The sequence below is a fragment of the Parus major genome, chromosome 6, assembly GCF_001522545.3.
Source record: "Parus major isolate Abel chromosome 6, Parus_major1.1, whole genome shotgun sequence".
NCBI classification, from domain to species: Eukaryota; Metazoa; Chordata; class Aves; order Passeriformes; family Paridae; genus Parus; species Parus major.
In genome coordinates, this window is record NC_031775.1 from 26,064,989 (window position 1) to 26,092,337 (window position 27,349).

The window sequence follows — 27,349 nt, forward strand, 5'->3', positions numbered from 1 at the left end:
TTTATCTTGTTGTCTTCCTAACTAGTTAAAGAATCTGGGATTTCATAAACTTGTATTTGTGGCTGGCCACCAACATACTGTCTCAAACACATGTTACTTGTAGACACCTGCTTAAGGTATGCACATGTGGAATAGTCAGGATACCAAAATTCTCTGTTTATTTTTTGGTGTATGAAATCTCCTTTAGGAATGTTTGTGCTCCAGAGTAAGGAATCACCAGAAACAAGGTTCTCTGGCATCTAAATTTCAGCACCTATCACTATATATCAAGTGCTCACAAGTCTTTTTCACCACAAAATCACATTCAGGATGGGAAATTTTGAAGCCCTTGGGATTTCACTGTTCTCTTCCTCATATTTCAGCATGTGGACACTATTTCTATCACCTTTGTCCTTTGCAGGTTCTAAACTGTTTCAGAGAAAGAATGGTCATTTCATTTGTTCTTGTAACATGCAACACAAACAATATTTGTTAAGAGAAAATTTGCCAGCATTTCCTCCACAGAGAGTGTTTATTCTTGCAGAAGTATTCTGATTTCCTGAGTTGCTACTGTTGTTACAAATGCTTCAGCCTCTGGAGAATAGAGGTAACTCAAGAATTTAGATTCTTTATTAAAAAAAAAAATAAATGCTGGTTCTCACATTAGTGGAAAAAAGCTTGAAAACATGAACTCTAATTCATGTCTCAGATTTAGAAAATAATCAAATAACATACTTTGATACTTTTAAAAATCATATATTATGTAACAATCTTACTGGTTTTCACATGGGAGAGAAGTAAGTATGATTCATAGTTTTTTTTCAATTTAAAATAATAGTTGAAAGATAATTCTAATAATAATAAGGTAAATGCTTGTTTTTGTTGTTAATTTATACTGTTCCTATCCTTGTTACTTACTGATTTGAAACATTTGCCAATTGTCAATGCAGTGATTATCTGGATAGGATGCATTTATTTGATCAAGGCAATCTGTTGAACATTAAACAATATTTGAAGCAAGGTTAATTATTTGCACTGAATTAGCTCGACCTCAAAAGATTGTGGCTTGTCTGAAAATACATAGGCAAGAAGAAAAAGCAAATTACAAGAAAAAAACAAGGATGGTTAACATTGCTTTGACACTTCAGGTTCTTCCACTGGTTATTCTCCTAGGAACTACATGTTTGGGCGTGAGTATGTTGTTATTCTCCTTTTTCTTTCCATGAGCCAGCTCTGCTGTATCTATATTTCAAGCCACTGAAGCGACCAAGTTAATGCAACATAAGAGGGAAGTCCCATGGGGTTTTTTTGAAGCAGACATCTACAGAGTCAAGGAATGGTTCTTCTGGGTACACTGAGTGACCACACCACTCCCAGTGGTCTGTGGTGGGGAGCATGGTCCTTCTCCTAGCCCTGAGCACCAAGAAATGCCCCCAAACCCTGGGCTGCAGCATGGGCAACTCATCTTAAAAATGTAGAATGTTTTGGGTTGTAAGGCACCTTAAAGATCATCCCCTTTGCCATGGACAGGGACATCTTCCACTAGACCAGGTTGCTCAGAACTCCATGCAGCCTGGCCATGTGTATTTCCATGGATGGGGCATCCACCATCTCCCTGGGCAACCTGTGCCCATGACTCATCACCCTCACTGTAAATACTTTCTTCCTAATTTCCAGTCTTCATTCTGAAGGGACTAAATATTGGATTAAACAGGTCAGATAGGCCCTGCCTTGGCAGTTCTGCAAACTCTTCTGTAAAAGGTAAAAATTCCCCCACCCACATGTTTTGAATGACTGAATTATGGTTGTCGCTAATGTGGGAGGAAGGTTAATGGCAAAATATTCAACACAGCTAGGGGTGACCAGAGCTCTGCTCTGGCAGAGCTTGATATACTTTCCTACATCTATTCATCTCCTCTTTAAAGAAGACTGGAAGAATGACTTATAATCAAAGGAAAGTTAAAAGTCAGTTTAAAAAAAATTTCTTTTGTTCTTCCAAGCAATCAAGTAGACTTTCGCATGAAGGAATCTGAAGTTCTTTTAAACATCTGCTTTCTTAGTGACTTTTCCTACGTGTGCAGGTTCATATTTACTGACATGCATTGCAAAAATTCAGATGTTGTCCTATTTAATTTGAATTATTTGGGAAAAATATATAGTGAGGGGGTTTAATGGGGCATAGATTTTTTTAAGAAGTCTAGGATTTGAGATCAGTGATTTTCACAACCCAACAGAGTAATTATTAATAGTGTATTAGGAGCCATGTCACAATTGATCCAGTAGTACAGGTAGCATCTTACTGAGCGGATCAGCTCTAGGGTACTTAAATGCCAGTTCTACAGACTTTGTGAGCTCACCATCTAGTACAAATAAGCTCATCATGAATCTGGCAGTGTTAATTCATGCTCAGTTAGGAAGATGTGGGGCCAGTCTTAGACAACATGAACTCTTGCCCAGATTTTTTTCTAACTAGTTCTAGGTGTTAGATTGATTCAATGCTTTGACAGTCCTAATCTGACTTTGCTTTAAAAATTGCTATGGAAAATGTAGAGTACATCTCCCTCCACCCCTGAAAATTCATTAACATTGCTAAAATGCAAAAGCAATTCTGCTGTCACTGAAAAGCAGCACGACAGAATATTCAGCAGGCTAGTTTTTAATAAAACATGCTTTTTCTTCATAATTAATATAACAAGGTTTTCTGGCTTAGCACTTGGCATGGATCCCAGAAAAAAAAAGAAAGAGGGGAATGAGTTGCCATGATGTGACCATTGCATGACAAACAAGTTATGAGATGATATTTTTGTCTTAATGATTTGTCCTGAAGAAAACATTGCACTGAAATAGTTTGCATGAAAAATAATAGATGGTGCATTTTGCTGAAACCACAGAAAACACCCTTAAATTCCTATTTTCATCCTTTTCTAGAACTAATGATCTTCATAATTTTTATTTGAATATGCTTTTAGAAGTTCTTTTAAGTAATAAGCTGATTAAAAAATATTGTTGGTGATTGGTGAAATATAGCAGAAGACAAACATGGGTTTCAGCAGTAGTTAATGCTGAGTCAGTCACAATAGAACAAGAAAATACTTGGGCATTCATAGATTTGGCAGGTTTGGAGCAGAATCCTAAGACAAAAATTTTCATTCAGTTCTTTCTTACTACCTGAAAATAAACTAATTCCATCTGCATGAATCCAAGCTATTTCCCTAAAAGGCATCAAGCTGCACAGTGAGCACTGAATTTGGTCCTTTAGCATTTGTGAACAACTGCACCAAAGATTGTCTTCAGACATGGCAGGTCTTCTTGGGTTGGGTTTCTTTTCCCCCACTTTTCATTTCACTTCTGCTTAGCAAGATACTGTAGTAGAAATGTGCCTGCCATCAAGGTATTGCTAAATATTCTTTAATTAGTTAAAGAGAAAGCCAAAGAACACTGCTGCAACTGAGCTGGGTATCCTCAGTTATCCAGACTTGTACTGAAGCAGTTTTTCTGGAATGCACTCAGATTTAAATGATATGCTTAAATGTTGTGCTGAGTTGGGCTAGAGAAATCTGGAACAGGACAATAGAAAGATGGATCCCACAACATTCCAGTGCTGTCACAGCCCTTCCCGTACACCAGGCTGCAGCTCCCACCTAACAGTGCTCTAAAGTGATTCAGCACATGTTCACAGGAAAAAAAAGTTGTTTTTAAATCTACAGGTGTTCAGATCAGGCCTTTCCTTTGTATCAGATATCGCTGCAAACTCAAGTTCCCCAGCAGCAGGGAGGAAGACTTGCAAGGGTCAGGGTAGCAGAGGTGGCTCTTCACTGAATACTTTGGAACTTTAGAAAATTGATGTCCACTTAGTTGTGATGGAAAGCCTTGCCCAATCCAGTAACCAAGTGCACTTAGCAATGGAACGGGAAGGATAGTAGTATCACATTAAAATCAAACAATTGCAAAAAAGAAACCCTTGTCATAAGGGCCTATCTCCCTCTTGGCCCACAGCAAGCAGGATATTGTTACTATCAGTTCAGGTCCTTCCTCGCCTCAGGTGCTTGGAGTCCAACATTTTAGGGTGTACCAAAGTCTCCTCTGTCTGATATCTTTTTCTAAACCCCAATGGATCCATTGCTGATGTAAACTCCCACTTCTGCTCCCTCACTGTCACCGCAGGGCTGCACCACGCACACTGGGGCTTCACGCTCCGCTGTGCTGCGCACCGATCGCTGCGAAGAGAAGCAAACGCTGCCAAGCCCGCCTGGATTTGTGGCCCATCAGGTGTAATGCCCTGCCACAGTGCTCGCCTAAATTTGCCTGATGCAGCAGGAAAGCAACAAAGCCCTGGGAGCGCCCCCAGCTAATTTTGCACCGTGCTCTCCGAGAGGGAAGCGTTCCTCACTGACCCCCGAAGGCAATCAGCTTATGCCCTGCAGCGTGCAGGTTGATATCCCCTGTAACTAAAGGGACTTAATGACTTTGCATAAGCTTTAAGTCTAGAAGTATAACCTGCATTCCCAGTACTGGCTACAGGAGCGTTTGATAGCACAGGCACTCGTGTGAGTGTGACGAGCTGTCTCTGGCAGCCTGAAACACATTTTGTACCTTCCCTGTGCTGCGGCATCCAAGGCTGACCCCATTTTCCACCTGGGAGCATGAGTGCATTTCAGCCACCAGTGAGCTTTAAAAACACCCAACTACTGCCAGGCCACCTCTTACAGAGCAAAGATTAATTTGGAAACTTTGATTTCTTAGAAAACAGGAGCAGGTAACTCCTGAGCAGAGGACCAAGCTGGTCTCAGCAGTGCCTCTGAAGGATCTTGCTTTTTTCCTGGATCCCTGTGGGTCTTGTATCAGGAGCTACCATGGGAAAGGTTCACCACTAAAAAGACAGCAAAATAAAGATTTTAAGTGTGAACTTCTCTGGGTACTCTGGGACTGGTTGATAAGGAGCACATCATTTACTCTGGTGCACAAATTGCCGTTCAGTGTAGAGACAGGAGACGTCTTGTCAGCAGAGAAGTGAAGAAGTCAGAGGTTTTGGTGGAATCCTTTCAGACAATGTTTTCCCAGGCTAAAAACACAACATGTGTTGCATGTGTGCTCCAGATGATAATATGCCCTTCTTTCATTATACTGCAACCATGGCCTTGGCTGAGAAACACAATGTCATTGCTGGAAAAGCCACTTTCCCTTGAAGTTCAAAGACTGTCACTACCCAAGATGGTTGCAGGCAAAAATCTGGCCGATTGTAAGAGCATCAGAACTGTCGATTCCCTCCTCCTTTGGCAAGCAGCCCAGACAAAGGTTCCTACTGAGAGCTGTCAGCAGGATCAAGGGGTTCACTATGAGAAGGCAGTAGCTGTGTCTGCCCTCATGGCTCCTTCATGGCTTGTGTCACTTGTGGATGGAAGTTGATCAAATATCCATCTTCATTCTCCAGTTCAACCCCATCCCACCTCCTTTTTGGCTGCAAAGCTGTGACTGCACAGATGAACAAATGAAAGCATACTCTTTGTTTTTCTGCTCAGAGGCCACTTCAAGTTGCAGGAGAATTTGCAGGACTTAATGCACTTGAGTGAATAAGCCAATTCCTACCAATACAGTTTAATACTGGAATTCCTGTAGTGCTTTGTTGTGGTGTGTGTGTATCTATAGAGCTAATTTTCATCTTTCCTGCTACTCCGTCATGCAAGCTTGAGTAATTATACTGTTTTCTCTGGAAGTCTGTTTTGCACACATGTAAATTCACAACATAACCCTGGGCTGTCACCTTTTTGCTCTCTTTCTCCACCTGCTTTTGTGTTTTAGTGATTCATTTTTATTGTAGTAAGAGGTAGCAATGTACCCAAGACACAATAAGTGGATCAGTTGCAAATGCCCTTGGCAGTTGTAAATAATTTCCCTTGAATCTGGGGACAGATCTTCCTGGGTTTATTCAGAAAGAATTGCTACAGATTAACTGGACATTTTTGTCTGATAAAGAGCCATAGGATTCCATCCTGAGATAAAGAAAGCTCATGGTTCTGTCATTCCTGTTTGAAATCTATTACATTTCATTAGTCTCTCTTTCTGAAGGAGTTGAAATGGAAAAATTGAGTGCATCATGTATTTGCAATGTTTAATATCAGTAAAAAATCTATCTAGCAAAATTTTGAAGGTTCTTTGGAGGAATTAAGTTTTAGTGAAGTGTGAATCATTAGAGTGACAAAAGACAAATAAGGTCAGGTGAAATTAGGATATTTTGAATTTCATAATTTTTTTCTAGAAGCCCTATAGGTGTAGTTGGCTCCATAGTCAGTGGTGCACTGGTACCCATGTAGAATGTCTCTCCTAGCTTTTATTTTCTTTTTTCTTTTATCTTTTATTTGGCAGGGTTTCTTTTTTATGAGCTTGAAGTAATAAAATGTAAGATTGCTCTCTGCAAATTCTTCCAGCTCTGTCCCTCATCACTGCAGAACTGCTATGAACAGAATCCAGTGATTTTATTCCCTTGTGAGAGAGCACACAAAGTATCGGTGTCGAGCTGCAGCAAGGAGACCGTTTGGTGAAACCAACCCCACAGCCTAATTTCTTCTCCCCCCGCCCCCCTTCCTTTTGTTCAAATCCTGCTCCTCGTTGGGCTCAGTGTTGCACCTCGTCGGAAGGACAAGATCCTCCTCTGCTGGCCACGAGCAATACGGCACTGCAGGCGGGAGGCCCTGCCTCCCCTGCCCCTGCCTGCGCTCCCTCCTGCAGCCCCCTCCTGGACCCCCACCCTCTGTACCCCTCCTGATATCCTTCTTCTGTACCCATGTCTAACATCCTGCATCCCACACCCTGCATCCCACATCCAGCATCCTGCATCCCGCATCCTCTCCTGGAAGGGATGACCGGGAAAGCTCCAGCACACAGGAGGGAAGGAGTGAGCTCTTCCTCCTCCTCCTCTGCTGTACACCACCATGGAAAGATTCATACCATGAGTCAAAAAGCTAAAAATTGGCCCTCTACTTCCTAGCAGGGGTGAAAATGCTTCAAAACCAGTGTGGTCTGGTGAGTAGTCCAGGGGACCTCAGGACAGAGGAGAAAACCCTCCATGCTGAGAAGTCAGCTCTGCCAGAGGTTTTGTCCCCTGTGGTTCTGCTGCTGCAGCTTGTGACAGGCACACGAGGGAGAGCTGCAGCACAAAAGGAGATACAGGAGCCTTACGGTAAAGATTGTGTTTAACTCCTGGGCTCTCTATGCTGGGTGCTCCAGAAGCTTTTGTTCCCAGTAATATTTATACTGTGGCAGCAGACAGAGGCTTTCATCCAAAAGCAGGAATCAAAATCCAGGACTCACTCACCAGCCATGAAGCCATTGCCTGCTCTGAAGGACGATACTGTAGACCTGCACATTGCTGAGGGCACCACTTTATTGCAAGAGGGAGTTTAGGGTACCTGCCTTTTTGTGGTCAGCTCTACTCATGTTTGGACAGAGTGGCAGTTTGATAACCTGGGAGAGAAAGTAATGTAGCACAATGCTGCATCTCTCATCTTTCCTGTTTCCTTGGGGTATGAGCATTGTGAGACTGCCATCTCCACCCTACAGCTGGGGAAACTGAGGTACAGAACAGCCTGGTGCATCTCAGTCTGGGCTGAAACCCTCGGGCATTCCCTGGGGTGCCAAGGGCTGCCCCAAGTGCAGGGGCAAACCCACTAAGTCAAACATTTCAGACCCAAACCCTTTCCAGCCCCATAAGGCAAACACCACAAAAGGGCAGCACAGAGAGCTGGAGAGTGAGATGAAATGTTTCTTGCATCATCCTGCTCCCAGTGCTGCTTCCTTGTTCTTTGTTTAATCTATTTCTCCAAAAGAAAGGAGTACATTTGCAGGGAATGTTTTGGTCTGTGTTTATGGATGAACACTACCACTAATTGTAAATGGAGCAATTAGACCTTTACTTTATATAGTCTCTGCTGGGGTCTGGCAAAGGATCTAACGAATGCTGTACCTGCACTCAAGAAACATATACACCAAGGACAGAGCTTTTACAGCCTTCTCATTTACCATCATCTCTGCATTCATTCAGGAGGGGCAATTGTGTGAGGATGTGTGTCCTTCCAGCTGCAAAGGATTTAGTTCTGTATGTGTGTGGCTCACTCAAATGCACCTGGGAAAGGGCTCTGCTGAGCGGTTCAGGGGACATTGCTCTCATTGAAGTCAGTGGGGAAGGGGAGAACTGGAGTGTCTGTTCTCCCTGGCTCAAACACAAGAGGGATGCAAACATGCCTGAAGCAAAAGCTCATTTATATATTCCAGATAATATTCACAAATGTGAATTCTGTGCTTTTTATTTTGTCCTGTTTCTTATTCATTGCTTCTGATTCATTTGTTCTTGGTCTCAAACAGCGTTATCTGAGAATGTCTTTCTTCTATATATAATGTGTGAGTAAACAGGGCATATATTTACAGTTAATTGTATCTGTAGCAATGCATAGGTGCACATAATAATTGCGTGTGTATATATGCTGTCTTTACTTCTATGTGTGTTAAATTGTTTGGGAATGCATTTTATTCCCTAAATTATGTGAGGGATGAAGAATAGCATCTTCAAATCTCCTTTACACCCACTGTTAGCATGTGTATCCTCACTGCAGGTGGGTAATCCTGTCCTCAGCTGGGATTTAGAGCAAGAGGGAAAGCAAACAGAAATTGTCACACTGGGGATGTGCCCTGGTGTAGAGTCAGTGCCTTCCCTTTCAGACAAACCTCGCTCACACTCTTCAAAGGATAAGAGCTGTTTTCCGTCTTCCTCTGTTCCCTTTTGTTGCTTGCCCTTGATCATGAGCCAAACAGGAAAGGCTGGAGCCCCACGTTGGAGGTGGGACACATGGCATTTCCTCCTGGAGAGTGCCAGAAATATTCTCCTACATCCAAAGATTGTTAACAGTCTTCCAGCTCAGGGGTCCAGGTTCCACTGGGTGCACCAGGAGTAAGGTTCTGGGCCATTCTGCACTCTGCTGTGCATAGGCATCTCCCAGCCTCTGGCTTTGGCAGCCAGCTGGAGTGTGGCCTCTGTCAGCATCTCTGAGAAGCTGGACAAATAGCCAGAGTGCCATCACCTATAAACAAAGAGGCAACTCATTCAGGTCAAGTTTTCCCATATCAGACCATCCTAGTAAATTAGGCTGTATGCTTGGAAAATCCAGACTGCTCCCATGGCCTGCTGACAATTTGTTCTCTTTTCAAAGAGCTCTTAAAATCTGGGTTAGTTAGCTCCAAAGTGGGAGCTTATCTGGATGTCCAGCACTAGGGGCAAACAGAATCTTTGTACTGTAAGCAAAGCTCTGTGCTGGCTTTTGTTTTTGCCAGAAAATGACTCTCTGACCTTTATTATCTCATGCAGGCCACCCATTTTTCCTTCTGGGCCAACATGATGAAAGGTAAGTGGTTTCAGTTTCTTCATTTCAGCTTCTGCCTGCCACAAAACTGAAAGACTGGCAATGTACTTCATTGTTGCTGAATTAGTTAATGAATAAATTAAATTAGTTAACTGAATTAGTTAACTGAATTAATTTGTGCTGAATTATATTAACTTCATGGAGAACCTTGCTGAGTTTAAACTATGGCCTATGATATAGTAGAAAGTCTGACTTTGGACAAGTAATGTTGTGAGTGCTTTTGGACCTCCAAGTGTGCTGTGTCAGTGTAGGAGACAGCACTGCATCATGTCCCAGCAGGAATGTGTCTGACACACTGGAGCCAAAAACAGAGGTGCAGCAGCAGTACCGATGTAAATCTGATCACAGGGTTCTCCTGGACCACACCTGGAACCCTCAATTCTGTCCCTAGCCAGGACTTTTCTGCCACTCATCTGCCTTCATGTGCTTTGGGGACCCGTGGGTGACACAGTGGGCCAAGGTCTGGAGGAGAGGTCATGGTGCTGGGCTGCAAACCTCACTGAAGGATAAGCAAAGAGACTAACTGGGGATGAAAACTAGAGGTCAAATAAATGAAGGCAGATTTTCCCTTGCACCACGCAACTAAACTGTAGAACTTATATCTGCAAGGCTTTGTCCCAAGTGCTAGAAGATTCAAAAACAAGCTCATGCAAGTAAAAAATCGTTCAAGGCTGTGTCACATTAAGATGTTGATAAGGGAAAAGCTGTGATGAATATTGTGTGAGGATGTGTAGGATGTGTGAGGATTTGTATTCCTTTCACAGCCTACATGGTCCATGTAGATATGGTTTTATTGGTGTTTAGTAGTTTTGCAGGTAAGCCCTGCTCTTTCTTTTCTTGATTTCAATGACTCTTAGACCTGAGTTTATAATGTGTATCTAATGAAATAGTACAATAATTTTGCTCATTTTCCTGCAAAAGAATAAGGTGGATTTTAGTATAAATTCATTAGTTACTTGGTTTCCTGTTCATTTCAGTGGTATTTGGGCTTTCAGGTCAAACCAGAAATCTTGTCGCTCATACAGCAGTGCCCAAATCAATATTGCTGCCCTAACAACATGTGTGTAGAAAACAAATTTCCAAATCATTTTTGTGTCTGAGCTCAGTATTTGGGTTCTGCCAATATTTGGTCACAGTCTTGCCAACCCCTCGATTCAGGGTTTACACACCTGTTTACACAGCCTTGTGCTGGTGGGCAAACTGGTTGATCTGCCTTTTGATGGCTTACCCCTTTCACAATTTCTTAATTCATTTCCTGCCTTATGGTATATGGTCTTTAGGTCTGTCCCTCCACTGTTCCTATAATCTCCTACTCCCCATCCCCCTTAAAGTCTCCACTCCTTCAGCCATCACGATTCCCCTTCACCCCGCATCCATTCCTCTGAGGAAAAAAGTGCTGCAAAACTGCTTTTAAGTAACAGCCACAAAACTATTTGAAAGGCTTTCTGGCTTTGTTGTTAGCTGGTCTCCCTTCCTTCTGAAGCTGCAGCTACTCCCAGCCACAGCCCGCTTGGAAGGGAGGAAATACTGTGAGGTCTCATCTCTGCAGAAGTAAATGGGGAATATCTCATTATTTAAAATACAGTAAGGATTTCAGCCTCATAAAAATAACACTGCAATAATCTCAGAGCTGGGGACAAAAAGTATTTAAGGGGGTGGTAGGAAAACTCATCCTGCTTAAATTAGGCCAGATTTCAGTCAGTCTCCAGAGGTTCAGAGAGCTTGAATAAATGCTGGGTACTTTCTGGCACTCTTGATGTGTGTTGGCAATAGGCTTTAACTCTGCACATCACTCATCTTGACAACTGCAGTCCAACAAAGTTACCTCGCAATTCAGGTCACCCGATGGCATCCTAATGCATCACTTTCCCACTTGGAACATTAGTCATCACTTGATCCAGGAAAGGTTTTGAAAACAGTGTGACTGTCGGCATTGGGGTATCTGTTCTCTCCGTAACAGAGAGCCAGTGTAAGCTAATGAACAAGGGGATATTGATCAGAAATCCATTGCTTGATTGACAGCTCTTGGCAATGTGAAAAACTGCAGATGAAAGCTTGTGCAGTTTAAAAGATCACCCAGACCTCAAAGCTGATTTGAAGCTTTAAAAGTCAATCTCTGTCTATCAATTATGGGGGGATTTTTTGTACTACACAGGGGAAAGTTATTCTTTGAAAATTTGCATGCAGGATGTCTAATTTAATTTCATGTAATAGTCACATTTCAGTGACAAATGTCAGATCACTGCTTTTTTTAAGCATGTTAAGGTTTTCCAGCACTTACAAAGAACGAACACTCTGATTTAGTAATATGTTTAAATCAACCAGTGTATCAGACTTTGTGCTTTAATTATGTGCTCAGATAAAAAAGTGTTGTTTTTGCTTTACTAAACCTAGGCCTTGTTATGAATAATTAAAAAAATGGGAATGGGAGCACTTCTTAAATAAGAGATGTGGAAGCCAAATAGTTATTTAGTGTCAAAACAGTGATAAATAAGAAGACATCTTTTAGTTTGATATCATATGCCCCAGTGAGAGTTTTCTGGTCTTTGTTTTTCACTGCTTCATGCAGCTGGAGATGACATGGAATAGCTGGGAGATGGGAAACATCACTCATGTGACCTGTAGGAGCTGTATCTGTTTCTCAGTTTCATGAAGAGGGAATGAATGGGGAAAGCAGGGACACTGGTCATTTCTCAGATCTGATGCACTCTTACATCACCTTAGCTGGTCTCCTGGCTAGTAACAGCTTCCTGTCTCCCATATCCACATGGGGGACAGGGTACCCAATAAGGTTTGCTGATGTCTTCTGAGCCCTTTCCACATGCACACTTAACTCCATGCCTTGGCAATTAAATTTCTTGAAATGGTAATTGCCAGCCCTTGAGGGGATTTCTCAGGATTTCCTGCTTTACCTCAGCCCTGGTTACCTGAAGTTGCCCTCTTTGAGGGCTGCTGGGCTCCAAACTGGCCTTGGGTGTGCGATAGCCTCCCCAAAACTGCCCCATGGGTGCACATGGGAGATTGTGCCCCCAAACCTCTCAGAGCCACCAGAAGCACGTCTTGCAAAATGCAAATTACCTCTTGGCCATATTGTTTGCAGAAGAGCTGAACTTAAAAATAGTTCATAACATGTCAAGTAATTACATAAGTGTTCTTAATAAATGATCAATCTGTTGCTGAGAAATCATGCCAAATAAAAATCAAGTGACAGTAGCATCATTTTTAACAGCGCACACTAAGCAGTCTGTTTAAAAACCAGAGTAGATGATTCCACAATGGCTTGGCTATTTGCACTCATTCAGGGCACTTATTTTTCCTCTGTTGATTCAGAAGAATCCTCACCAGCCTCTGTAAAGCATGTTGGCATATTTGCAGTCCGCCTTTCGCAGCCATCACTTCCCTGTTCATCCTTCATAACTTTTAGCAGGTATATTTTTCCATAAAAAGGAATACCCTATCCTTCAGAGAGTATCTGTGGAATAAAAGCCAGCATGCCCCTCTAGGATTCTGAAAATAAACAGGGGATACAAAGTCAGACTACTTCAGTCAGTTCCCTCAACCTCAAGTCGTTTGCAAAATCTTCTCTCCAACAAAGTGAACTTGGAGGCTGCATTTCAGGCAAAACTTCCTTTTTGTTTTTCTTCCTTAACTACATCACATTAAATTTAATTTTTTTCAGTGTAGACAATGTCCTTATCTTTCCGCAAGATCCTTCTGTTCCTCAGCAAGGCGTATACTTCTGCAACACTTGCACATAGTCGAGACTCGGCTCCTGTGGAAATAATGAGCTGAGGAAAAGGAGTCTTGACTTGACATAGCAATAAATGAGGTGAAACTTTACTCTATTTTTTTTTTTTTTTTGGTGAGAAACTACAGTTGGCATGTAGAAAAAAAAAAAGGAAAAAAAGACGGTTCTATTTTAATATGAAATATAAAACACCCATTGTACAAACGTGGAATTTCTTTCTTTTTTCAGAAGCAAAGAAAGAATAAAGATAAAGGCTGCAAGTGAATGAATGAGGAGAGAAAACTAAGATAATGCAGTCGATAATCAGTTCAAGGCAGAGCTTTATCCATGGGGCCATCGGCCCAGCCCTAGAGGAGAGCTTTATAAAATGTCTCTGTACGCAGCTTAGCTTTGCTCATTACCATAGTTTGTCTTTGAAACACTGGTGTGGCTTCCACTGGCAAGAGTTGTACCTGTGCAAGGAGCTGCCAGTGCACTTTAACCAAACAACCCCTGGCATGGCTGGTGAAGCCACGCTCCCCGCGGGCTCCATGAGGACACTGGCTCCTGTAGGCCGCGGGCCGGCACAGGCAGGGCTGGGCTCCTCAGCACATGTCTGCAGGGCTGGACCCTCACTCCTCGAAGGCTGTTGTGTGGGTGAGTAGTCACAAAGTCCTGCAGGTGCCTCTGTTCCCCACAATTGCTCTCGAGATGGGATTCTGTGTCCCCGCACACAGAGGGGCCCCTGTGCTGCCGAGGGCCCTGCCTCATCCTGCAGCAGCAGTGGCCGTGGTAAGCAAAGCAGATGGACAAAGAAAATCCCTTCTTCCTATAGGAACCTGAATCTCTTTTTGTGCTGGTACCAGCCTCAGCATCTACCCTGTCTGGGGGGTTCCTTATGCCTTTTGCTGGGGAGCCCTGGCCTGCATCGCCTCTGGGGCATCCTGGCTGTCCCTACAGGAGTCAGCTGGGCAGCCAGAGCCCCAGTGCCACCCTCGAGGGGATGCACCACTGCGGCCAGCTGTGCTCAGGGTGGCCATGCTGAGCACTAGGTGAGCTCTGCCTATGCCAAGGAAGAGTTGAACAGCACCTTTGGTCCTCAAGATGGTCCCTAAACCCACTGACATCCCAAATGACCTGAAAGGGAAATGTACTGTCCATCTCAGGAATAACTTCTTTCATAACTTGTCTTCTTCCAGTGTTAATTCCTCTGTTCTTTCACTCTCTCCTCGCCCTTTCCTGCAGATGAGGCTGATGACTATGAGAACTACTACTATATAGAACCAGAGCAGGACGCCAACCTCCAGCAGGAGCTCTCGGAGGAAATTAGCTGGTTCGAGACATCTTTAGGGGACTTCGCTGTCATGAAAGGTACCTCTCAGGGGTGGGCAGAAAGGCAAGGAAGGGGTAAAATCCCAACCCTGTGCTTGAAGCATGAGCGTGGCAGGCCTGGCTGCCAGCCTGCTCTCAAAATGCCTGCATCAAAGGAATGAGTTAGGAGGATCGTTCGCAGTGTTCTTCTTTGTATTTCTCTTGTAAGGATCCTGTGTTTTATCTCCAGGTTTCACAGGATGGATTCTGATCATGCAGAACATTTCTGATTGCTACTACAAAAAAAAGCACAGACTTATTTGTCTATAGACACTGTAAGACGTAATTGCTGTTTTTCATGGGATATATGTTCTCTATTATGCAAGGAACCAAATGTAGAGCAGGTTTCTTTTTTATTTTTTCTTCTTTTATCAGTTGCAGGGGTTTTATTTCCTTTTCTTTTTTTGTTTTGCCAAACTTCAGGAGAACAGGAAAGGATCCTTGAGATTGCCTAGGGGACTCAAAAGGAAGGGCAGGGAAGTTGCCTCTAACATTCCTGAGTTATCCCCTGGTACAAAGCAAGCAGAGCTGACTTTTGGCTGTCTCCAGTACCAATTGCTCCTGGCAGCCTGGACTGCAGTGGAGATGTTGAGCTCAATGTAAGGAGCAGCACATGAATGACTTTCAGCAGGTGTCAGCTCCCTCGAGGCAACAGCCACCCAGGGGTATGGTAGAGTCTAATGGTAGTGGATGGCTTTTCCAGGGGACATTTAATGCTGTGTTCCAAACAGGACAATGCCAAATCCACATCACTGCAGATTCAGTGCATGATGGCAGACAGCCAAAGGCAATGCCACAGAGGCAAATCTATCTCTGATCAAAGGGAGAGACTCGGCTCATTACAACTCTGTAACAAGGCAAGGGGAGTAGAGGATCTCTAGACCCAAAGCTTTGAGCCACTTCAGCTTGGAATAAACTCTGCAGCAACACATACTGCTCCTGTGGGTGCTGAGGTGCATAAGCCCAGCACTTGTTACACAGGATGCTGTGCCCAGGAAGACAGACTCCTGCAACCACAAAATGCAAGAAGAAAAAGCAGGTGATGAAGGTTGAGATGCTGAAAGATCTCCATCCTTACCTCTGCAGACTCATGCTTCTCCAACCCCTGCAAGAATGGTGGTACGTGTGAGGCCAAAGGAAGTGATTTCAGCTGTCACTGTCCCGCACCATACGGTGGGGCTACATGTGATAAAGGTAATGGCTCTTCTGCTAACCTACACTCCTTATTTTGGCTACTGTTGCAACTTTATAAACACACTGTTTGCCGAGCTGTGTGTTCCGACAGCACATGACACAGCAGTCATGTCCATCGTTCCTAGGACATCATCCAGGCCAAAGTCTGCCTAAAGAATATCCAGTAAAATAAATTTCAAGAGTGCAGAGAGTGCCCTGCAAGGTGGGCAGTGGGGAGATGCTCGTTGGTACCACAGATTTTTTTTGCCATAGATACTGTAAACAAGAAGTGAGATCCCAAGTCCACATCTGCCAAATGAAAGCGCCTTTGGAGTGTCAAGGGAATGCATCTGCCCACGACCCCTGCAAGGGGCCTCTTATGCACACACAAATGCTGATGATGTATTCTATGTGTATTTTCTACAGTGGAGGACACGTGTCTGGAGAAGAACTGCCACTTTGGTGACTGCCTGATTATATTAACCCCACCCTATTTTAAGTGCAGCTGCAAGCCTCCCTACAAGAGACCCTCCTGCCAGCATGGTGAGCACTCAGCTAGGCACAAACTGGGTGGGGACAGCACCATGGCCAGTCTGCAGTGGGTAATCACCCACTGCAGAGGGTGATCCTGCCCTAGACATGCTGCAGCTCCCAACCATGGGCCTGGACAGTGATGAGTTATGTTTGATTTACAGGGTAGTGCAAATCAAGTGGTTCAGTCACTGGTAAAACCCCCAGTTATATGCATTTTACCAGATTTCATGAGAATTCAAAGCCAACAGGCTTTGTGGGAGGTCTCCCCAGTTTCCACTGGGCATGCGAGTGGCTGTGTAGTGATCAGCACATTGACAAGGCTCTTCTGTGTTTTCCACATTGACAGCATCCAAACAGTGCAGTCCAAACCCTTGCAAAAATGGAGGCACCTGCATTCGAAACAGATACAGATCAAAATTCACCTGCAAGTGCCCTGAACAGTTCAGAGGGAGATTCTGCGAGATCGGTACGTCTCAGCCCTGCAAGGGGAGGGGTGAACCCCTGCAGCCAGACTATCTGATGCTATTCCTGTAGCATCCTGGGTGACTTTCTGTCACTGCTCCAAGAGCCTGACTACACCAGGACACCAGCTTCCTTGGAGAGAGGCTCAGAGGAAGAGGCTGACTTCTGCAGCCACTGCTGGAAGAGTTCCCATCTTGCTGTTTCCTAAGTGTGCTTTTGCAAGGTCCCACTGGTATATAATAAGTGTGTGTACATTTCCCAGAGGTCACACATGTCACAAAAGGAAGAAATGTTGAGTTTACCTTAAACATTCAAAATCTGATGTAGTAAAGATGCCTGCCCTGTTGCCTGTGACTCCCCAGGCTGAGGGGACTGCTTCTGATGGTTGGAATTTGATATCAATCAGTCTAGAAGGTAGACAGATGTTTGAACATTAATTTCTGGCCTGTGTACAATAAGGAACATAACTACTTGGCCCAGTAGGTTCTTCTGATCCTCCATAAAATAAATGTAGGATAAGGAAGAGTCCTTTTTCTGTATTTGAAAGAGGAACCACTTTGAGCAAGGTGCAACGCAAAAGTCATTTTCATATGAGCATTGTTTTTCTACAGGACCATATGATTGTTATGAAGAGGACTCCTCTACATATAGAGGAAGAGTGAACCAAGCAGAAAATGGCAGGACCTGCCTGCACTGGAATTCCCACCATCTCTTGGACCAACCTTTTAATGCCTTTATGGAGGATGCTGACTCATATGGCATTGGTGATCACAACTTCTGCAGGTAATATTTCGAGGAAGCAACTGTAGAGGTCTGTATCAATTTGAGAAACTGATGGTCTTAAGATCTCACATCTTTCTAAACACTGCCCATAAATCACCAGAATGTTACAGATGTCTTCTCTAACCACACTGATGTGAGGCTTCCAGAGGCTGCCCTCTTTGTTTTGAACCAATCCCACTTTTTTCTTATGGCAAAGATAGGTATGGGAATAGTAATATGGCAATATTTTATTCCTTGCTCAGGCATCTTCTTTGTCAAATCTTATGAAATATTATTTTTGGAAGTTCATCTCCTATATGGGAGCATGTTGCTTCTCTCTAAGAATCCTCAGCTTCTCCACTGGTTTCATGGAGATTTCCCCATTCCCACTTGCTGATTCTCTCAACTGTTCCCCTCAGGAATCCTGATGAGGATGAAAGACCCTGGTGCTACATCAGAAAAAATGAGGAAATACAGTGGGAATATTGTGATGTTTCACCCTGCTCAGGTAAAGAATTAGAAGCAAGTGATTTGACAGCCTGTAGGCTGTCTAGAGCAGCAGGTGACTCCCTGTTTCTTAACTCTTCCAGTCTGATATTAACTCTGCATTATACATCTGCTGTCTCTTCCAATGCAGCTGAAGAGACCCCAACAGAACCCCCTACAGAGCCCCCTGAAATATTCCAAACATGTGGACAACCTGAAGTTCGTAGGACAGTCAAGAAGATCTATGGTGGATCCAAGGCTACAGCTGGAAAACATCCCTGGATGGCATCTCTACAGAGACAGACTCCAAATGGAAATGAACATTTCTGTGGTGGAGTGCTAATTAAATCGTGCTGGGTTCTTACTGCTGCACACTGCCTTGAGTAGGTGCATGTCTTATCATTAGGGTAGATAAATGTATAAAAATCAGGATGGTTAGTAAAAGCAGCTTGGTATCGAAATTATTTGCAATCAAAATGACTGCCAGGAGTCAAATTGAAAGGAAAATATATATGTGGACTGAAAAAGAAATGAACACATACATAAAACTGTTTATATACTTGAAAATGATGCTTGCTGAAATGACAAACTTAGGTTCCACTCTAATAAAATGAGCTAAAGAAGTTGGGTGAGAGGAAAAAAGGACGAAAGTAGCAAGATTTTAGAATATGTAAAATAACCCTATGAAAAACTCAGGGGATATTGGGATGCCATAAACAACATCACACATTACATCAGAATTAAGTTCTTCAAAACAGTCAAAATATCCTCTTAGCTTTACTTTTTTTTTTTTTTGTCAGCTAGCTTAGAATATTGCATTTCCTCCAACAATTGCATTGAATCGGTTGGAAACCACTACCCTAGGAAACAGGGAAATTACACACTGGGAATAATTTCAACACAGATGATTTTAAATATTCTCACAAAATAACAAGCAGCTCTATTCCCATGGCTACATGAGCTGCCACTCGTCATCACTGCCACAGTAATAGACTGTGTGCACACTGCTACTCTGCCCTAAAATGCAAAGAAAATCATGTACATGCAGCTTTAAATCACTTTATTTCATGATTGCTACAAGTTAAGAGCACATGTATTTTCCAGCACCACTGCATTCCTGTCTAAGCCTTCCTATAATGATTTTAGGAAATCTTCTGGACAAGTTTTATGACAGGAAGAAATATCTTGACTTCTTGTTACTAAAAGTGCAGGTTTTCACCACCACTGATAAAAAAATGTCAGTATATTAATGTCTTTTTTTTTTTTTCCCAGAAACCCAGAAACTAAGATCCAAGTAGCCCTTGGAAAGCAAAACCTCGAGAAGAAAGAGCATCATGAGCAAATATTTGATGCAGTACAAATAATTTTACATGGAGAATACAGAGAGAAGGGTGGTGTCCTATACAACGATATTGGTAAATCCTTCATTTGATACTCACATGGCTCACCTCTAACCCTTCTTGTTTGAAGTGCCTCTCCCCCACTAAAGTCAATGTAAAATTCTCACTGAGACTATGCTCTGGAAATAATCCAGCCAAATTGTGATCTAGACCCATTTGAATCTTGGGATGTAAATTGTGATGGGCAGGCAGAAGTCACTGCTCAGGAGGAGTCAAACAATGGGAACAGATCCAGCACGGTGGGGAAAATGGAATGTTGGTTTTATGGAGCTTTGCATGGGGTTGCACACACACTGCTAACAATGGTTAGGGATCAAAATTAGCTCCAAATACTTTTTGTTAATGTTTATCTCCTCTCCAGCACTACTTAAACTGCAGCCTGTTGATGGTTACTGTGCAGTGGAAACAAAGTATGTGAAAATAGCATGTGTCCCTGACTTCTTCCTTCCTGCTGGGACTTCCTGCTTCATATCTGGATGGGGCCAGACAGAGACAGGTATTTGTGGGCTAACTGGGTTTTGGTGGGTACTCCAGTAGCAAGGCGGGCTGCTACTTTCAGTAGTCATTGCCAGACCCAAATGAGGACCTAGGCACTAGTGAAACCAAGACATGGAATTCAAAAATAAGGTCAGCTAGAACATGCCATGCAAATTACTCATTAGCAGAAATCTCTAGCTCCTAAACCAACCAAACCTGTCAGAGTTCTGATAAGATGTCTGATGCATGATGCCTTTTTTTGCCAGCCATCTGACCCTCCATGTCATGGTTTCATCTGAAGCCAGTTGCAGAAGCAAGGAAGTATCAAGAGAGGCTATTGTATAGCTTGTGTGTTTCAAGACAGGACCAAGAAAGACAGGAATTTTCTCATGGTTTTCCAGCCCATTGGGTCAGATAAAGCATTTCAGAAGCAGCATCTGGACCTTCAGATGTACTGAAAAATAAAAAAAAAAATCCCAAGCTTTTCAAGTTCAACCAGCCCTATCCAAAAACCTTTCTTGCCCACGGTAACTCCTAAGGGGAGAAATTATTATGCTTAAAAAAAGATAATGGCGATTTTCTGAAAAATGCATTTTCTCATGTTCTGTTTGATGTGTTGTTGTGAAGCAGAAGGAAAATCTGTCACTGAGGCTGCAGTAGGTGTCCTGGTGCTTTGTGACTGATACAGCCTGATATGATGCACGGGAATGAATTCTCCCTTATGATATAACTCCCACTGAAGTCCACAAGACAATTGTGTTCATTTGATCAGAATGCACCAACAGAATTTAATGGACGTTTTTTTGAAATTTCCAAATAAAAGGCTCCCTTAAAAAGGTTAAGGGGGATTTTATGGGTTTTTCCCTCCAACAAAGAATATCAAGTACCCTCTACGTGTTCGAACTAGATGGCTCCTCCTTTGAGCAGAACTATTATTAGCATTTCAGGAAATCACTGCAGAAATGGAATATTTCCTGAAACTCAAGCAGAACCAAACTATAAACCACCTTTAATTATCTACAGATGTAGTTCTTTGAAACTAAGGCTATTGCCTTTAGATGTCAAGTTATGTCTTTAGATTCACTGTAATTAATCATTGCCCTTAAATATTGTATGATTTTCAGTTTTCATCTGTTTCATTAGCTTGCATGTTAAAGCATCTAATAGTACCAGTAGTCTGGGAAGTGCTGAGCAGCTCAAAGTCCCATGGGGACCTCTGTGAGCTGCAGACAACCAGCACCTTGGAAAAGCAGGATTACACAGAGAGAGCTGATTGGAACCAAATTCTGAACACGTGACTTCACTTTTATCGGGCAACAACTCTGTCCTGAGTGAAACTTCAGATCCAAATCATTGGAAACTTATAATTTCAGCCAGATAGTTATTTCCTTCCCAGGCTAGCACTTGCATCCCCCCTGCTCTTCCCCCGTCCCATCTGTCTGCAAAGCAAGATCGTATTTTGAAGACAGTATGTAACAGGGATGGGAAGAAAGTGACTCCATTTTTTTGATGCACATCCCATAGATGACCAATCCCATCAGCTGTTAGACGCCAATGTCAAGTTGATTTCGCAGAGGAAATGCAATGAACCCAAACTACATGATAACACACTGGATGATAGCATGTTTTGTGCAGGAAAACTTCGGAAACCCGGAATCGATTCTTGTGAGGTCTGTCTGTTACCTTTTCTGTATTTGAACGCTAATTTTTATGTTTAAAGAATCAGGCTGTGCAGAGCTTTGGCAATGTGCTGCATATGTATCTGCTCTCACTTCAGTGTATTTCAACAGCCTTTCTGCAGTACACTTTGAGTTGTACATCCTTAGAGCTGATATCGCCCCTGTCACCCACAGGCAGATCTGTGGAATCAAGAGACCAGCCTGGAAAGCTTGGCTTCTGAGGCAGTTTGTCATAGTAACCTGAACACTCACTCTTTTTTTCCTCAGTTTTTTCATGGCTTCTGCCTTGAGTGCCAATTCAAATCTGGTTTTCACTACCAGAGCTAAGACTTGCAGGGAATCAGTATTGATGTTTCTATTCATTACAGCTAACAAAAATGTGAAACAAGTTTATACTTACACTGTTGAAAGGAAACAGTTTTAACAACACTTCCTAAGGTGAAAATTACCACAGTAAATCATATTTTTCAACAATATATTATAAAAAAAACAAAAAAAAATGAGACCAAGCAACTCAGAATAAGACTATTTTGAGGAGTGAGAGACAGCTTAAGTTTTCATTTATGCCAGGGATCACATCTTTATCTTTCTGAGTTTAGACTCTAAATTCCTGGCACTTTCACAACTCAGAAATTTCATGTGACCTTGTCAGATTTATGTCACAGACTGGGAAAAAAAAAAAGAAAACTTACATCCAAAAAGTTTGGTATCATTTGGTCACAGAACTGCAAGTCCACTTAGGGGCTAAGCAGCATCTGATGGTATATCTGTTAGGGGAAAAACACCATTATAGCTTCAAAGTCCTGTGATGAGAGAGAAGCATTCTGACCTTAGTTGCTATTTGGCTTCATATTTTGAACATGTGTGTTTTTCTTCATCAGGGAGACTCTGGAGGCCCACTGACATGTGTAGAAAATGGCTCCTACTACACATATGGCCTTGTGAGCTGGGGTGATGGATGTGGGTTAAAAAACAAGCCAGGAGTTTATACCCAGGTGACAAAATTTGCCGGTTGGATTAAAGATGTAATTCAGTCTTCATCAAGGTCACGTCATTAGGAGAGAGCTTTGGAATGACAAATGGTAAGATTGAGAGTTCTACTATTTTTAATACTCTAAATGCCTCATCTCTGACCAAAAATATTACTGATATTTTCTCATGGCCTACATGGGGCATCCTTCATCACCATCTTGAAAATAGCCTTAAGACTGTTAGCTAGAATGTCAATGACAGTTTTTCTATTGTGGGCTTTGAAATAAGCCCACATTTTGTAGCTAAACAGATCAGAAAGCAAAGATACTCCATTTCTTCCCCAAACAAGTCAAAGGCCCTGATACCATGTTTCTAGATCTGCTTTTCAAGTCATGAAAATTCTCCCAGCTCAGCTGCTGCCAGACATTTCCTCTTCCCCTCACACTCCTGTCTAAGATGTGTTTTTTCTGCACTCATTGGACCCTGACACCTCAAAGCTATTGATTTGTGCTCTTAGAGCCAGTACCATTTTTCACACACATAAGAATCGCCATGTGGCTGAGTTTACAAGATTGCAGCAATTGGAATTTCCTGAGGAGGGAGGATCAGGCAGGACAATTATTTTTAAAAGCCCTTTTGTGCATAAATAACTACAAATTTAATTAGTGATACATTTCAGATTGAAAAACCAAACAAACCTTCAGTACTAGAATTATCCACTTTATTCCTGACTAGAGAATAATTACATGTTATGCTCCAGATCTACAATCGTTTATATGTGCTTAACCAGTGAGACATAGTAGTACTAAAAGCTGCTAAAAAAGTCTGTCTAAAGCCATTGGATAATTTGAGAGTTCTCATAAGATGTACCTATCAGATTGTGTTAACTTTGCCCAATGATTCTGCACAGAAACTTGAAAAACAAGGGGTTGGTATTAAATCAGGATATAAAGAATACATTTGTTTTTGAAGAGTCAATTTCTTAAAGTAGCAATGTCACTCTCACTTGAATTCCAGGGTTTACAACCTTCTCTAAGCAGCTGCCTAATCTATCAATAGTTACCCCTATTGCAAAGAGCAATTCTGATTTTTCACTTTAGAAGATTTGAAAAAAACTGAAGAACTAACTGTGACCTGAATAGTCTAGAATGTCCTGATAGTCTAGAAGATTCCCTGATGTCTGCTAGAAGACCTGCCTTTGGCAAGTCAGTGATAACTTTTCTCCCACTGGCCTTTGACTCGTTCATCACTTAAACCACCTGAACTGTGCTTTTGTACTCTCTTAGGTCAATGGTGCCAATATTCCAGGAACATAAAAATCTCCAAAAATTCAAACATGGAACAAGAGTCACCTGATTTATTCATTACAAATTATTTCATATTCTACCATCTGTAGTACAAAGCTGAGCCTGCCAGTTGTCTAGTACTAATTTCATTTACAGCTTTAAATAAATAGCAGAATCTAATATATTCAGTGGTAAATCACAAAGTATCCACACAAAAATAAAATGATCAGTTATAAATTGTAATGTTTTGGTTGCTTGTTAAAACAAAAATTCTTAAATGCCATCTATTATGTTTCCCAGAAAACTGGAAAAGCTACAGAATTTGCAGGACAAGATGAAAATCTATTTATGCTATGTCATGTTTCTGTTTACTTCTGGTAGAGCTGCATTTGCCTTCTCTTGACTTGCAGAATTTCTGAAGCATCAGGGTTGATTCCAACTTGCTGAGATCCTTCTGTCTCCAACTGGTCCTGTAAAATCATACCCAAAAAAATTGTGAAACCAGCCAGTGGATAGGGGAGGGTTTTAACTATTATTCTATATAACATTTTCATATTCAAAATTAGACAGCTGGCAAAAATTATGAGGAAAATCTAGATCACTGTTCTGCACTGAATGAATTTCTGCTGTGGAGAAGTGCAAAAATGGACCTGTTCATGTAAGTTAGATACCTCACATACCAAAGGACTAAATGTGCTCAAGTCCTAGTTTCTATTTTGAACCCTAAATAAAAAGGAGACAGCAAACATCTGAATTGCACATGGATTGCACAGCTGTAGGTTTCCCTGGGACCATTATCACACCTTTGACTGAAGAAGACATTACCTATAGTTCCCATTGCCTCCCTTACACAACCATAGTTTTCACTTATTTCCTGAGTAACTTCAGATGGGAATGTAAATCATGGACATGTACTGTTCCTCTTGGTCTGGATTATTGCTTGACTTCTTACCAAAGTTAACAATTAAATAATCAAAGTATTTGAAGTGAAGTGCTTCTCTTTTATTGTGGCTGAATGCTTCTTAACTGTAAGGGCTATGAGATTCCTGCATGGACTTTTGCTCCCTTGTGCAGAGGAGCTGTAGACTGGGACTCATTCCTGTGGAGGCAGGCAGAAAGAAAGCCTGGAAGATCCCTGCTTGAAATATCTTTAACCTTGAGCTGGACAGAGCCAGAGGAGGCTGGAGCATTTCCCCTTTGCAGAAAGCATTCCACAGCACAAAATAAGCTGTTAGGAGCCTATGCTCAGCCTGTCAATACAGCTGCCAGTGGAGATTACATGGCGGCACGGAATTACATGGCAACACGTGGATCCTGATGAAATTAGGAAAAGGGAATGGGAGTTGCATGGGGAGACCCTTCTACCTCTGCTTCTGCTTTCCTCAGAGGTACTGGGACACTTTGAGATCTGACATCATCCACAAGTTGGGGAAAACACATCCTGATATGACACTGCTGACACTGGTGAATACCCTTCAATGGTTCCTTCAAATTCAGATGTACACTAAGGCACAAAGTTTCATGAGGGAAGTACACATATCCTGTTCAGATAATAGGGAGAACTGTAGACTCCAGGGAGCATTCAAAACTATTAGACAGGATGTGTGCAGGTCAGGAGCAGAGCTGTTGGGATTTGTGAGAAGAATGGTTTACTCTACTTACAGGTCTGCACTGAGCAGAAGCACGCAGCAATCCCATTTCCCGAAGGTATGCCAGCTCAGCAGCTCTTCTTGCCATTTCAACTTTGTGGGAACCTGGGGGAGTCCAGCCAATGCCTCTGAGCCAGTTCAAGTCAGACTTGTATTTTACCTGCGAGAATGAAACATGCACCAGGATGTATTATTTTGTTGTGCTCTAACCAATTCGCATGACCTGGATATTCAAGAGAGAGCCTATAAAGGAGCAGCAGAGTCAATAATAAACAAATTATTCATTTTTAGCAAGCAGACTGTGGTTCTTTCAAGGTAATTTTGTTGGCAGGTAAGGTTTGCAAAGGAAATTGCACAGATAGCCCCCAGGCCTGAGAAGGACCGTGACATTCAGCCACACTTACATCACTCTGCAGCTCGTAGGCCTGCTTTGCGTGTTTCACATTTAGCTGCTCAGGGTCACAGGTGTATTGGTGCAAGGGCTGCCTGTAGTTAACATTGCTTGCAAGCTGCTGGCTTCTCTTGGCATGGAGGAATCCTGGCTGGTTGAGGTGACTCTGGAACTGTGCCATGTTTAGGGCATAATCACTCCTGTACTGGAGGTCGCTCTGGAGTTTCCCCACTCTGAGGACATGTCTGATTTTGGGATCATCATTTGCACTGAGGAATCCAATCTGCTGGCCTCTGTCTCTCAGGAAGGCTTCTCTGTATTTGTACTGCAGGAAGTGCAGAGGAAAATCTCATTTTCACATTCAAATTACCTTCAAATTCTGTTATAAAATAACTTATCCTCTCCTGGCTATCAATCATGTTTCCTGTAGTGCACAAAGACCAAGGGTTTGTTTGATATCAAACTACATCTCCTAATCTAACAAGACACTTTAGAAGAATTACCTTTGTGCTCATTTTTAAAGAAGTGCAAAGACTTAGGGGGCCCAAAATGCTCATCTCTCAAAAGTAATCAGAGATCCCCCTACTGTTGCACTCTTGGGTACACACAATACACAGCTCAGCCAATGAAGCTCCTCCATCTTTAGCTTTCTTGCCAGCTGTGGTCTTCTTTGTTCAAAGATAACCCACTTTATCCTAGACCATGCTTTAACTATTCATAGTCTAGTGCCTATTTTATTTGATTAAATCATAATATGTCTTCTTCCCAAGAAAAACTCTTGGGACACAAGACAGAACAGTCTGGTATTGGACATTATTAATGGTAGCCTTTAGTAGGAAATTTTTGCACTTAACCAGCACTTTGTTTCATTGGATCACCAATTTTCCACACCAGAACAAAGTTCACGCATGTCAGACTTCACCCATTTTTACAGAGTGGGGTGGCATGGGAAGAGGGTTGAGAAGTGTTTGAAACAGAACAATTCTTACATCACTAGCAATCTCTCTTGAAGCCTTTGCTGTCTGGAATGGGATGGCGTCAATCCTAAAATCATAGCCAGATGCCCTTGACTGTTCCCAAGATGTTTTATACAATTTCTGTGTTGAAAAGAAAAGAACAAAACAGTCATTTCCCCCTGCAGTTTCTTAAATGCAGTCCCATAACTACAATAATAAATGTTTTATCCTACTGGGCTTATTTGTATCAAGAGTCATCAGTACCATCTCCAAGGTTTTGATCCAGTTCTATAGCACTTCAACTTCTTTTCTATTCACCATAATGATAAAATGCCTCATCTGAAAAGTGCCACCAGGGTTTCCTTTTGTACTTGATTGTGATTGTTTTTGATGTGATTTAATTTCTATTAGAAACTGTGATGCATCAGTCACATCAATATTGCATTGATATTGCCCTTATTCTCTCTTTTGATGCATCCACTCACAGTGTCTTGGGTTTCCTGGCATCATAATTTCAATACCAGTTATTTCAAGCTTTTCAAATGATCCTCGTCTCTATCCCCAGCCACATGTGGCTTCATTAACTCATGTGGAATAACAGCCGGTTCTAACATATTTAATGTGACTTTGAGGAT

The 27,349-nt window shown here is 42.3% G+C and overlaps 2 protein-coding genes across 4 annotated transcripts in view; one reads left to right on the forward strand and one right to left on the reverse strand.

Moving 5' to 3' along the window:
• Positions 1 to 1,013: 1,013 nt before the first annotated feature.
• Positions 1,014 to 25,661, forward strand: HABP2 (hyaluronan binding protein 2). Of its 3 annotated transcripts, none has more exons than XM_015633739.2 (14): positions 1,014 to 1,169; positions 9,335 to 9,371; positions 14,362 to 14,487; positions 15,574 to 15,681; positions 16,087 to 16,203; positions 16,541 to 16,660; positions 17,268 to 17,439; positions 17,838 to 17,926; positions 18,056 to 18,287; positions 19,177 to 19,319; positions 19,666 to 19,800; positions 21,306 to 21,451; positions 22,342 to 22,542; positions 25,383 to 25,661. In XM_015633739.2, exons 1-13 carry the CDS (start codon positions 1,101 to 1,103, stop codon positions 22,516 to 22,518), a joined length of 1,671 nt encoding a protein of 556 aa, XP_015489225.1. In that variant the 5' UTR covers positions 1,014 to 1,100; the 3' UTR covers positions 22,519 to 22,542; positions 25,383 to 25,661. The 3 variants fall into 3 exon arrangements, with proteins under 3 accessions (XP_015489225.1, XP_015489224.1, XP_033371443.1); XM_015633738.1 differs by lacking the exon at positions 25,383 to 25,661 and adding an exon at positions 23,719 to 24,709; XM_033515552.1 differs by lacking the exon at positions 25,383 to 25,661 and adding an exon at positions 24,129 to 24,709.
• Positions 23,762 to 27,349, reverse strand: part of NRAP (nebulin related anchoring protein) — a 49,745-nt gene continuing 46,157 nt past the window's right edge. The window contains exons 39-42 of the mRNA XM_015633737.2: positions 26,748 to 26,855; positions 25,772 to 26,083; positions 25,381 to 25,527; positions 23,762 to 24,188 (exon numbers count right to left, since the gene is read on the reverse strand). Of these exons, the coding sequence (XP_015489223.1) occupies positions 24,087 to 24,188; positions 25,381 to 25,527; positions 25,772 to 26,083; positions 26,748 to 26,855 (669 nt within the window). The 3' untranslated portion in view covers positions 23,762 to 24,086. The remainder of the gene's footprint in view (positions 24,189 to 25,380; positions 25,528 to 25,771; positions 26,084 to 26,747; positions 26,856 to 27,349) is intronic.